Source organism: Balaenoptera musculus, chromosome 19 (assembly GCF_009873245.2).
Source record: "Balaenoptera musculus isolate JJ_BM4_2016_0621 chromosome 19, mBalMus1.pri.v3, whole genome shotgun sequence".
In the NCBI taxonomy this organism is placed as follows: Eukaryota; Metazoa; Chordata; class Mammalia; order Artiodactyla; family Balaenopteridae; genus Balaenoptera; species Balaenoptera musculus.
The window spans coordinates 49271299-49284306 of NC_045803.1; the positions used below are offsets into that span (position 1 = coordinate 49271299).

Sequence of the window (13008 nt, forward strand, 5' to 3'; positions counted from 1 at the left end):
GATGTGGTTTTGCAAATGCGGAAACCAAGACTCAAGGAGGTTGACAGAGGCAGACTAAGGAATATCATTAGGGATAGATCAAGACATCAAACCTTGGTCCCGTCTCCCAGCCTGAAAATGTTTCCACTAGAAAAGGCTACATTCTACCAATGTCTCATTGCTTGTAGCCAATAACATATCCTCAAGGTACAGCAATCAGGTATACCAATTATGAAGGCAAGACAAAATGCTGAATTGGCAGCTTGCAAATGTGTAACTTAAAAAAAAAAAAGTTCTTAGTCTAGAATTACTGTCCAACAGGTGATTCCACATGGATTTAAATATCTTTAAGCATTACAAGCTAAAAGATACAAAGAAAATCCCTTTTGAATGGATAATTTCCTAAACTATGTTAAAAACTGAAAATTCGTTCTAAACAGAGTATTCTAAATATAATTTTTAAATAATTAGGATAATATGAATCCCAGTGGTTGTCGCTGTTGAAATGTATAGGGCTTTTTTGTTCTTCTTGTACACTAAAGCCATTGCTTTCTCTGTAAGGAAATAGTTTTATGTTCAAGAAATGTCTCAGCATCAAATATTATACTGTAAGGACAGTTGTTTCAGTGCAGAGAAATTGCTGAGAGGTATAGCCGTGGCTTTTTAACTTTTGTGAAAATAATAATTCTATGGTTTAAAGTCACCTTTTCCCAGTGCCCCACTACCAAGACTCCTGGATTTAATTTCACTGACTCAGTAAGTTTAGAGACCAAGGTCTACTCTATTAAATCCAAGCTCCCCATGTGATTCTGAGATAGGGGCCCCTGAGACCCTTTCATGAGAAGTCTGGAGAGTGTTAAGACATATAATAGCGGGACTTCCCTGGTGGCGCAGTGGTTAAGAAGCCGTCTGCCAGTGCAGGGGACACAGGTTTGGTCCGGGAAGATCCCACATGCCGCGGAGCAACTAAGCCCGTGTGCCACAACTACTGAGCCTGCGCTCTAGAGCCCGTGAGCCACAACTACTGAGCCCATGCGCCTAGAGCCCATGCTCCACAACAAGAGAGGCCACCGCAACAAGAAGCTCGCGCCCGCAACACAGAGTAGCCCCCACTCGCTGCAACTAGAGAAAAGCCCGTGCACAGCAACAAAGACCCAACGCAGCCAAAAATACATGAATACATTTATTTAAAAAAAAAAAGGCATAATAGCAAAACTATTTTTACTTTAGGGATTTCAATAGTAAAGACCTTCTTAATAGTTATGAGAGTTAATAACTCGATATCGTCATTCAAATGCAGCCTTGTTTACATCAAGTTTTGCTCCAGGATGCTAGCTTTTCTTTCATCTCCCAGCTTTCCTTAACACAGCACTTCCTACCCACTCTTAAACTCTTTATCACCTCTATCACCCGCAGCTATTAATCCTGAAGGAACACATACTCTGCAACTGTGTTGCTTAAACAGCATGTTTTTTCTTTACACTGTTATCACACTAGAAAATAGCAGTCAGCCCAAGATGAATCAAGTTCTTAATCACTCAGTTGCTTTACATACAATCTATATGTTAGAAATCACTTTCAGGGAGAGACACCAGTAGACCCAAACTGCCTTTCAATGTTTTAGTATATATATTAATTTCATAGATTTTCTGCTATCTCTTCTTACTCATTTTCCTGTGTTTCCTTACCTTGACAACTCTCTTTGCACTTGGTAAAGGATAATTTTCAAAAAAATAACATCACGACTCTTACACAGATAGAAAAATAAAAGCTAAAAAACACGTTTTGAAGATCTTGTTTAACGTTTAACCTTATTCCTGAGGAAACTGGTAAGATGTTGCAGTCAGTTCGAAGAGGATTCAAAGAACAGACATATCCATACATCAGTAATGCTGAAGTGACTGGGCCAAGGGAGGCAAAACTGGCTTCTTCCCTAGTGGTGGAGCCCATCGACCTCTACCAGGTTGAATTTGCTGGTCTGTAGACAGAATTACTTGTAAGGCAACAATGCCTTGCTTGCTAAGCAAAACAAGTAGCAAAAAAACTGGAAGTCTGTGTTAAAGGATAATTTAATGTAAATATGTCTTAGAGATAGTGGATTTCCCTGGAGGGATTTGAAGCTTATCTCCCCCAGAGGTATTTACCTACATTGTAAAACCTAAGAACTTGACAGCCCTCTCCTCAGAGATTTGTTGCATTCCAGGGTTCCTCTCTCACTCTTTGGGGGGGTGGAGATGTGCCAGCCATCCTCTCCAAGCTCCAAGTCTTGTAATTTGGGGGTCCCTCTCTCGTGGTACAACTCCAGTAGGCTTAGGTGCATCTGGCACTCACTGTATGTAGAGAGAGAGAGAGAGTTAAAGATAAATAGATGCAATTTGTATAAAAGGCAAGATAACTTGTTAGCTTGCAAGTGGGATGTCTCATACCCTTCACAGTTTCAGCCTTATCATTATTTTGCAGTTGCATCAGATGTATCCTATTTACAAAGTTCTAAAATAGTTAAAACTCAATGAAAATCTCAGAGCCACCACAGAATCACAACCAGATAACCTGGAAGGCTGTGCTCTAGTCTGGACAAGGCTTTGTTTTTATTCATTCACATGTTTATTCCTTCAGTGACTAATGTCTTTTTCAGCACGTGCCAAGCCTACGTGCTGGAGATACTATAGTTAGCAAATCAGAACCTCGCAGTATAGTTAGCAAATCAGAACCTGTCAGTCTTCTAATAATGGAAAAACCGATAGATTAAATCACAAAATACTGAATTACGCATTGTGAAGTCTACTTTTTTTATAGTTGTAATTTCTAAATAGATATTTGTAGAAATATCAGATAACACGATCATGTCCGAAAGAACAGTATAATAGTTTGCAGACGTTCCTCTTATTAGTAAAGCACATGCGATTCGGAGCATGGATGCTGGGCTCTCATTTCCATTGCTCAGAATCCACTGTGATGCTTTCATTGTCTCTGCTTTGCCCTGGACATCTTGATTATCTGATAAGCACGGCATCCGCGTAACTTCCTCCTTTGTAGCACTTCATATTAGAAAAATGAAATCACTTACAGAAACTATCATAGTATGGAAATTTTAGAATTTCAAAAGGAAACATTTCTATGAGCTGCCCTTTAACAGCTGTCATGCACTGTGGCCTTGGATTGCTTACAATACCTTAAGAGACCTTACAAGAACACAGTGTGTTCTTCATGACCCAGTGGATGCTAAGCGATAGGGAAGTCCCTCTCAGGGTGACCCAAAAAGCAAAGAGACAAAGGTCTCAAGGAGGTGTATTGTCCTGCTCTTTCAGCAGCTACTCAGCGGGAGATGAGCTGCTTCATGCACGCCACTGATTCCCCACAAGAAAAGGTGAATCATTCCGCTGAATAATAAAAGCAGAGTCCAGCAGAGGCTAGGCTAACAGATCTGCCTGGTTAATAATCTTACATTTCTAATAGTCAGGATTGCGTGGCTAACATGATAGAATTTCAGACTTAATATATTGCCTCCTATAGTCTACCTTTTTTTTTTTTTTTTTTTTCTCTCCAAATTTGGAAATGGAGGCTCAGATTTCGCCTGACTTTCTTAAGGGCGCAGACACATGCCAGATCTGCAACTCAGGTCTCCTGATGACCTCTCCACTGTACTGCTGTCTGGTCATCCATAATTAATTTCATGAGCTTATATATCATGTCCTCTTTAAGGAAAATAATTTACTGTTAAAGCGCTTCAGTGAGCTGAAATGCAAGGTGGAAATAAAAGTAACAGCTATTGTTTCAGAGGAAAATAATGATCCACGCATGGAGGGGAGTAAGGCTGTCAAACTTGCCTCCTGTCTCATTTATTTAACAGGCCTCTCTATTCAAAATTCTGATGACCAGGAGACGGGTGGGACTGAAATGTCTTGTTTTGATCCATGTGAATGTATTAGCTAAAAAGAGGCTGGCGGGGATTTCTACCTACTCTTTTCCTCCAATTTGGAATATTCTTCTTAATACAGAAGAGTTATGTGATTTAACAGCACATTTATAGCAGAGTTTTGACAACTTCCAATCTGTTTCTCACCTATTAAATCGGAGGCCTTTTGATTAATGTGTTCTTGGGCCTGCGTATATCACAGTAAATATAATAAGAAATTTATTGCTGGGAAAGTTGAAGGATAGATACAATATGCCATCTTCTGTTACAAACCTTGTCGGATTTTTGTTTCATCTAAATAGTTTTGGTAATCAGTATGATTGAAATGTTTACAGGCATTCAGATGCTAATAGTGATAGGTCTAGTACCTACTCAAAGATACATTATTTCTTGTGTTAGTTGAGTTGCTGATGCTGTATCGCGTGTTCAAAAAAGTAACTTCCTATTTGCATTGCATAACTATGCAGATCACGTGATACCAAGATGAATATTTCAGATTTGATTTTAAAAGAAATAGATGTATTTCTGGTGTAATTTCCTAACATCTGTGTCCAATGAATATATATTTATGTGTGTGTTTGTGTATGTATCATAATCATATTATATATAGTTTTGTATCCTGCATTCCCCACTTAAATATTTTGTACATTTTCCCATGTTATGAAAAAATCCTCTATCCAAAACTTGATGTAAAAAAGAAATAGATGTACACTCATAATTAAAAATTGTCTGAAGGGAGGTATATATACAGACCATAAAATTTTGACTTTCTTTTTACTGGCAGCATACAATAAGACTAGAAAAGTCATTGTTTACATTATGTCATTTAAAATATTTTACAAATTCAAAGATACATTTTTTTTTCATATTGTAACATCTCTGAATTCAGGGTGTGTCAACAATCAACAATGTTTTACAGTTATAATAGCATCATTTTTTTCTTTCTTGAAGAAAAATAATGATGCATCTTCTAAACGCAGAATGTCAGATTTGATGAAATGCACCACAAATTTTAATAATCCGTTTTCTTAATATTTTTCACCATGAATAATTTCTGGCTGAATTATATGAAAAAGTAGAATAAAAACACTGCAAATGCGTGGCAATCGTATAAATTTCAGGGAAAAAAATCACTTTACTATACTTTCAAAGTTTTAAGAATCCATTTGTGTTGATTCTACCTCTCAGAGAGGTTTGATGACTAGAAAAATTTGACTCAGATAAAAGGTGATTTTGATTTTCTTTATTTATTTTAACTTTTGCAGACTAGTGATGGTCTCCTCTCTTTCTTCCCCCATTTCTGCATACAAGAAACTGCGTGGACCATCATCCAGCACAATGGCTCTGATGTAACAAGAGTCCGCAATACCAATCCAGAGAACCCCTATGCTGGGTTGTTCGAGTACGTGGCCAGCATGGAGCAGCTCCAGGCCACAGTTAACCGTGCGGAGCACTGTGAACAGGAGCTGACCTACTACTGCAAGAAGTCACGACTGGTCAATAAGGAAGGTACGTAAATTGGGGCACTTGTCCCCCTACACACGTCGCACAGTGTGTTTTACTTAACCAGCTCCTGCGGAGTTTTAAGTCGGCCAAGGTGGAGGCCTAGAGCCGCCGAGGGTGTGTGCTCCCTGCGTCTTTAGCAAACGTGTCACAGTCTGGAAGTCACAGAGATGCTGTTGCCTGAAGAAAAGAACAAGGTCAGTTCACGCTGAGCTTTGTGCAAAGCCGTGATTGTCTTTAGAGTCTCTGCCTGCCCTTAATCAGAGAACTGCACAGAAAAGGACTTTGTTCTGATACTCGATGAATGCGCACCGTTGATCCCTCATAAAGGGCAAGTGACACATACGGTTGGTTTTTACCATGGAAAAGAGCTAATAAAAATATGAATTCGTTTTCTGAAAGTGACTGTTCTGTGTGACTCTTTCACGGGTTGTTGACAGTTACCCTCTGGGTATAACTGAAAATTAGAACAGTCTGCTAGAAACACAGTTTTTTGTTTTTTTTTTAAATAGCTCAAAGAGGAATCAGAAAACCATGTTTAACTCTTTCTTTTACTCTACTTTTAATAACCAGTCTGCTCCTAAATTATGGTTCTGGTCTTGTGTTTTCTCCCTTTAGAGCATCTCATTATGTGACAATATCTTGAGTCCCACCAGCTCTGCCTTAGTGCGGGCTTTAATGACCTAATTTATGAAGTTACTGCAAGATCTTTCCTACTGGCCTCTCAGCTGGTCATCAGTCCATATCTCCTGCCCACCTACTGTATCATCCAAAAGATTAATCTTCATGAAGAGAATTCACCTGCAAGAAACACTGCTTCCATCACAACACTTTACTGTTTAAGAAGCTCCACTGCCTTCCTAGCTCTTCTGTCCAGTACAGACTCTTCTGTCTGGACACCTGAGCTGCGTATTCTGGACCCACTTGCCTATGAACCTTCATGCCGCTCCCCAGCACACTGTTTTCTAGCAGCAATAATCAGGTGTATTTTTCTTCAGTAGTCAGAGAAGATTCTAAGACATGTGCACAATAAAGCTGCTTTGTTCCCTCTCATTTGTCGTCTTAAGAGAGGTTGGCGTTCCAGACAGAATGACAAGAACTTTAAAATGAAATGTGTTTCATATGTGAATATCATGTGTTATATGGGTCATGCAGAAAAATTTTGAACTCCTGGTATGACCTTTGAATCTTTTGTTTCCAGTTAAGCCCCAATCCTATTTACTTTTCCACCCACTTAATACAGTCTGATCATTTTCTCCCATATGCCTGAGTTCCACTCCCTCTTCTTCCTTTTCCTCCTTCTTCTTTTTCAGAATGTTCTCCTTCAGCCTCTTAACCCCTCCTAACTCTTCTCATCTTGCTGGTATCCCCTCAAATCTTAACCCCTTGAAACCTCAATCCCATCTGAGACTGACCATCAGATAGTTGTAGTACAAAGAGCATAGGATTTAGAGGTGGGGAGAGATCTGGGTTCAAGTTCCAGGTCTCTTGTTGATTAGGTACAGAACTTGGATAGAAGAGTATTTCTCAGTCTTTGTTTTCTCTTTACTGAATTGGGGCCAATCATACCAACCTCAAGGGGGCGTGGTCGTGGCTGGGTGGCATAATGCATACAAAGTGCATGAAGTGAGCTCCTCTCTTCCCAGCTCTCCAGTGCATCATGGTTATAGTGAACCTGCCAGTTCAGTATGCAACTGATTGTTCATTATTAGTGAATATTGATATTGGAATCTAAAAAAGAAAAGTAGATAAGCAAGTACAGAACTGTATTCTAAGAAGAATGAGAACCACAATTTTAGAAGGGTAAATGAATGTGATGGAACAAAATGAACTGAGTTGCTTAACTAGAGAAGAAAGAAAAGGAAGGACAATCATCAAAGTCACAAATGAGTCAAACTCTAAAAGACCCAGAACACAGAATCCCCAAGAATGTTAGTGAGCGAGTACCACCCGAAGTCAAGGGGACGACATGGAGTGTGAAGGAGTCCCTACCTTCAGGGCCCCCAGGTGTTTGGGAACCACTAGTGAAGAGAATAGTAAACTCTAGAAGGCTGTAGAACAGATGATGAGGATAACTGTTAAATATACAGATTTTCCTCAGGTCTGTGACCCTAGAATTCATGTAGAATGGATTTGAGGTGGAAAAGAGGGAACAATTTGGATTTCGAGGTCACTGTAAGAAATGTATGGGGAAAATCAGGAAGGTGGCGTCAGACAAGTTAACTTTACAGTTTCAGATCTTGAGAATATAGCAGCTTCAAGTAACAGTGGTGCCATAATTGTGGATGAATAAAGTGAAATGTGTATGAAAATGTTTCCAGCAACCTGTGGCTCTGCAGCTCAGCACACTGGAAGGATGCTCAGTATGAAACTCAAGCCATCTGGGATTTTAACCATGAGAATAGAAGTGATCTACCGTGATCTCTGATACTTTATCATTTTAATTTCAACTTTAAAATTTTCTCTTGCTTTTCTTAATTCTTCCTTATACTTATGTAAATTCTTTAGGACACTTCAAAAACGTCTTGAAGGAAACCGAAGGTATTTGGTATCTTTAAAACATTAAGTGGTTTCTACTTTGTAGGGAAAATAGCAAATTTATTTATTTATTTATTTATAATTTATTTTTGGCTGTGTCGGGTCTTAGTTGCGGCACGCGGGATCTTTGTTGAGGCACGCGGGATCTTTCGTTGCGGCGCAGGCTCTTTTGTTGCAGCACACGGGCTTCTCTCTAGTTGTGGTGTGCGGGTTTTCTCTCTCTAGTTGTGGCACTCAGGCTCCAGGGCTCCTGGGCTCTGTAGCTGTGGTGTGGGTTCCAGAGTGCATGGGCTCTGTAGTTTGCGGCACACAGGCTCTCTAGTTGAGGCGCACGAGCTCAATAGTTGTGGCGTGCGGGCTTAGTTGCCCCACAGCATGTGGGATCTTAGTTCCCCGACCAGGGATCGAACCTGCGTCCCCTGCATCGGAAGGCGGATTCTTTACCACTAGACCACCAGGGAAGTCCCAGGAAGATAGCAAATATAGATGTGAAAATATTATTCAGTATTTAGGAATAATGATTTATTTTTTAAATCTATGAACACATAATGTTTTAAGCAGTGTGTTGAAATAGATCTACTAAGTGCTTCAAGTAGGTTTCGCCTTCAGTTGATCAGTTAATCATGCAATTAAAGAAGATGAAGATTCTTGATATTAATTAATGCATAACACAAGCTTCCAACAACTCCTTGTTTTCCCGGCATAGTGGACAGGAATGTATAGTAACACTGGGAGAGAGGCTGTTTGCATCAGCACAGGTCCAATTTAATAATAAGTTTTTATGAGCTTTGGCATTTGTAAGTAAGGGAGAAATTAGTAAAAGTAGGGCTAATGGCAGCAACTTAAAAGGTTTGCAAGTCAATGGAAAAATGATCAAGCACCTTTGAGGAGCTGACTGATTTGATGTCACCTTCCTCTCATGCCGTGATTCTCAAGTGACTATGAGTTTTCCTCTCTAACTTGTTTTTCCCTAAGACAGATTGCCTGCATGCCACATCTAAATGTTCTGTCTATTCTTTGCTCTAGTTCCTTGGCATCATGTTTAGTCTTAGCTCTGTGAAGGAGCTGGTAGCTGAACATTCATCATAGAAATGAATGCATTTGGTTAAGGGAAACTTTGTTTTTGAGTGGAGTATCTGCTTCGGGCGTAAAGATCTTTCAGTGTTATTTCTGTAGTCTTCAAATAAGTAGCCAAGACAGTAAATGGAAGAAGAAATATACACTTTCAAATATATCTTAAATCATAGCAAGGGAGTGCCATAATATGCCTAATGTTTAATAAACACCTAGTTTATTTTTAGCCAATAAATATATTGAGATAAGTCACTAACTTTACATAGCATTTCATAATGTTTTAATGGGCATTTCATGATCTCAAATCAATTTTGTTTCTCATATGTTAATTACTGTGGTTTATAATTTGATGCCTTCTTGTTTTGAAAAATTATTTTTAACAAAATTGCATATGTAATCTGCTGTCAATACATTTTTTTTTTTTTACTATTTAGCCTGAATTAAATAGGAACTGCTGGTTTCTCTTCTACTCAAAGAAAAATATATCAATCATTTAAGCTTAAATAATGAAATATTTTCTTTAAAAACTTTCTTAAGGAAATGCCATCAATTACAGTGTTGCGAATATCACTACATCAAATCAGTCTTTCTCCATTTATTCTTTTTAATGATTTGGGAAGGAGGGAATTATACTGGATGGAAGGGTTGGGGTATAGAGCAGATGTCACATTTCTCACCTCTGTCTTTCAGATGGAACCCCTCTGAGCTGGTGGGTTGGAAGAACCAATGAAACACAAACTTATTGGGGAGGTTCTTTACCTGATCCTCAAAAATGTACTTGTGGATTAGAGGGGAACTGCATTGATTCTCAGTATTACTGCAACTGTGATGCTGACCGGAATGAATGGTGATTTCCATATGATTTCCTTATGCAAAATCAAGTTTATTATTTTTTTAAATGAATCACTCAAAACATATATAAGTAGGCAGATACTGAACAAGGTAGTACAGTGAAGAAATTAAAGGTACGTTTTGATGAAATTTATTACAATCTGAATTCTAAATGGTAAGATCACTATCTTTTTATTTGAATTTTTTGGTAATGGATCATGAGTCGTACACCTTTTATTTCTGTAATATGATGAAACAGGCATCTGTTTCATGTCTGCTATTCATTTTAAGTCAGTTATTCTCTTTAAAATTAAGTATAATTAAGAATTATATTATTCTCAAAATATATTTACAGCCTTTAATTACTAACACATCTCTTCAATAATCTGCCTATAAAACCTTTAAATATATAAACTTAGAATTTCCCACAATTATTTAAACATGTAGCTCTTTTATTTTCTTAAAGGATACACTATGCTATGAAAAACTAATATTCCGTTTATCATATTTTGAAAAAAGAAATCTATAATATTTAGGGATTTGAAAATCGAGCTTGAAATATTCCATTTATTCATTTGACATTACATTTATTCATTTGTCAAACATCAAAGACTATGTTATATCAAAAACCAGATTATTTTAGAATACCCTAAAGGAGGCATCTATATGGAGTCATGATTATACTCGTATTGTTATATGTTCAATATGAAGAATATTGTCTCTCTTACTCAAAATTTTTCAAAATTTCTACTCCTTTGGGAGATGCTTTTTTTTTTTTCTCACTGCCTTCACAGAAAATGCCCACACAGTAATAACGTGTTTTAAAATGTGAATAAAAAAATTTTAAACTAATCTAATCACCAATAACTGTCCAATGTCTGCATGACATTTTATTCATCAAATATAATTTTTAAAAATAAGATTTTGAAATTTTTCATATTAAATTCTGCTTATGCTTAAGTAGCTTGCATAGAACTAACCTAACCCCAGATAACATTTGTAATCCCAGGAAAACTATTTATTAAAAACACCTACTTGTAGCAAGTGGAGAATAACCAAATGTAGGCAGGAACTATCAGGGTTGGGAGCCTTCGAACCTTAAAAGAAGGGAACTTAAGTGAGTGAGATTTGTGTTTATGTGCCTTTTCCTTGAGGCTACTCACCAGACCACCTGCCATGGAGTGGCTAGAACTCAAAGAGAATACTAGATTTTTTTTGGCTGGGGGTATCAGAGGAAAGTTCAGAGCAGCCAGAATGACTAGAAATTGATTCTGGACGTGTCAGAAAGGAGAAAACCACTTGAGGGGAGACCACTATATCAACTCCTCTCAGACCCCTGACCCTTGAGCTGCACATGCACAGGGGAGATTTCTAGGAACCAAGCAGAGAGATGCAGCTGGGAAACTGAACAAGCTACACAGGAATTTCAGCAGCAACCACCAGAGGAGAGACAGAATTTAGAGCTTAAGTCTCATTAATTGAGATGGGCTTTGTAAAGCCCTCAGCTTTCCATAGAAATGACAGAAGATCCACTGCCTTTACAGCAAAGTCGATGTCTGAGAACCGAGTATGATTGAAAACTACAAGTGAAACTGACACAGGCCCACCCTGATGAAGTAGAACCACCATTATTGTGATAAGGTTGTGATTTAACTGCTTGTGGAAACAAGAGAAGTCTTCAGAGAATGATAACAGAATCCAGAGTCTCTACAATGTATCACCCATAATATCCAGAACATTATAACAATTGTTGCTTATTCCAAAAAAGAGTAGACTTTGATCCAAAGTCAAGAAAATAAAAGTACCATTTAGAAACAGGCCCTGGGACACAGGTGTTTGACTAGCGGGCAAAAACTTTAAAGCAACTGTTAAAAAACGTATGAAGAATTACAGGTAAAAATAATCACAAGTGAACAAAGGGTATTCTAAGCAGATAAATGAGAACTTTATTAAAGAAGCAAATGTAGGGACTTCTCTTGTGGTGCAGTGGTTAAGAACCTGCCTGCCAACGCAGGGGACATGGGTTTGATCCCTGGTCTGAGAAGATCCCTCATGCCGCAGAGCTCCTGAGCCCACACGCCACAACTACTGAAGCCCGTGTGCTCTAGGACCCATGTGCCACACGTACTGGGCCCGTGTGCTGCAACCACTGAAGCCCATGCACCTAGAGCCCATGCTCCACAACAAGAGAAGTCACCACAATGAGAAGCCCGCGCACCGCAACGAAGAGTAGCCCCTGCTCACTGCAACTAGAGAAAGCCCACGCACAGCAACAAAGACCCAACGCAGCCAAAAAAAAAAAGAAAAGAAAAGAAGAAAAGAAGCAAATGTAGATTTTAGAACAGGAAAGTACAACATCATCAGAAGTAAAATATTCACTGGATAGACTTCAACTCTTAAGGGAAATAGCAAAAGAAATCTTCAGTAAACCTGAAGATACATAAGTAGAAATTATTCAGTCTGAAGAACACAGGAAAAAAAAAAAAGATTGAAAGAAAAATTGACAGACCCTTTGTGGCTTGTGGGAAAATATCAATGATTTAACAGGCAAGAAATTGGAGTCCCAGAAGGGCAGGAAATAAAATGAGGCAAAAAATATATATATATTTGATGAAACTATGGCTGAAAATTTCTCAAATTTGCTTAATAAACATCTATGGAAGCAAGCCCCCAAGATGGCCCCCAGTTTTCCACACTGCCTGTTATTCACACCATTGTGCAATTTCCTTCTCTTGTATGTCACATGGACCTTGTGACTTGCTTTTAAGAACAGAATATGGTAAAGGTGATGAGATGTCACTTCAGAGATTGGGTTACAGAAGACTGTGACTTCTAACTTGCTCAAAATTCTCTGCGTCTTCTAGCCTTCTTGTTTTGATATAGCAATCTGCCATGTCGTGAGCTCTCGTGGACAAAGAATTGAGGGTAGCCTTCAACCAACAGCCAGTGAATAACTGAGGCTGTCAGTCCAACAGCCAGCAAGGAGTAGAGTACTGCCAGCAGCCACAGGGTGCGCTTGGAAACAGAGCCTTCCCCACTCAAGTACTGAGCTGATTGCAGTCCTTGCCAACACTTTGAGTATAGCCTTGGGAGAGACCCTGAGACAGAGGATCATAAATCAGAAGAATCATAGACCGTAAAAAGTCGTGTTTTAAGTCACTGCATTT

At 38.7% G+C, this 13008-nt stretch overlaps 1 protein-coding gene across 4 annotated transcripts in view; it reads left to right on the forward strand.

Moving 5' to 3' along the window:
- The window catches only part of CNTNAP4 (contactin associated protein family member 4), a 257943-nt gene that overhangs the window by 196554 nt on the left and 48381 nt on the right, over nt 1–13008 (forward strand). For all 4 annotated transcript variants that reach the window (XM_036835023.1, XM_036835024.1, XM_036835026.1 and 1 more), the window contains 2 exons: nt 5207–5404; nt 9701–9857. In XM_036835023.1, coding sequence (XP_036690918.1) covers nt 5207–5404; nt 9701–9857 — 355 coding nt within the window. The remainder of the gene's footprint in view (nt 1–5206; nt 5405–9700; nt 9858–13008) is intronic.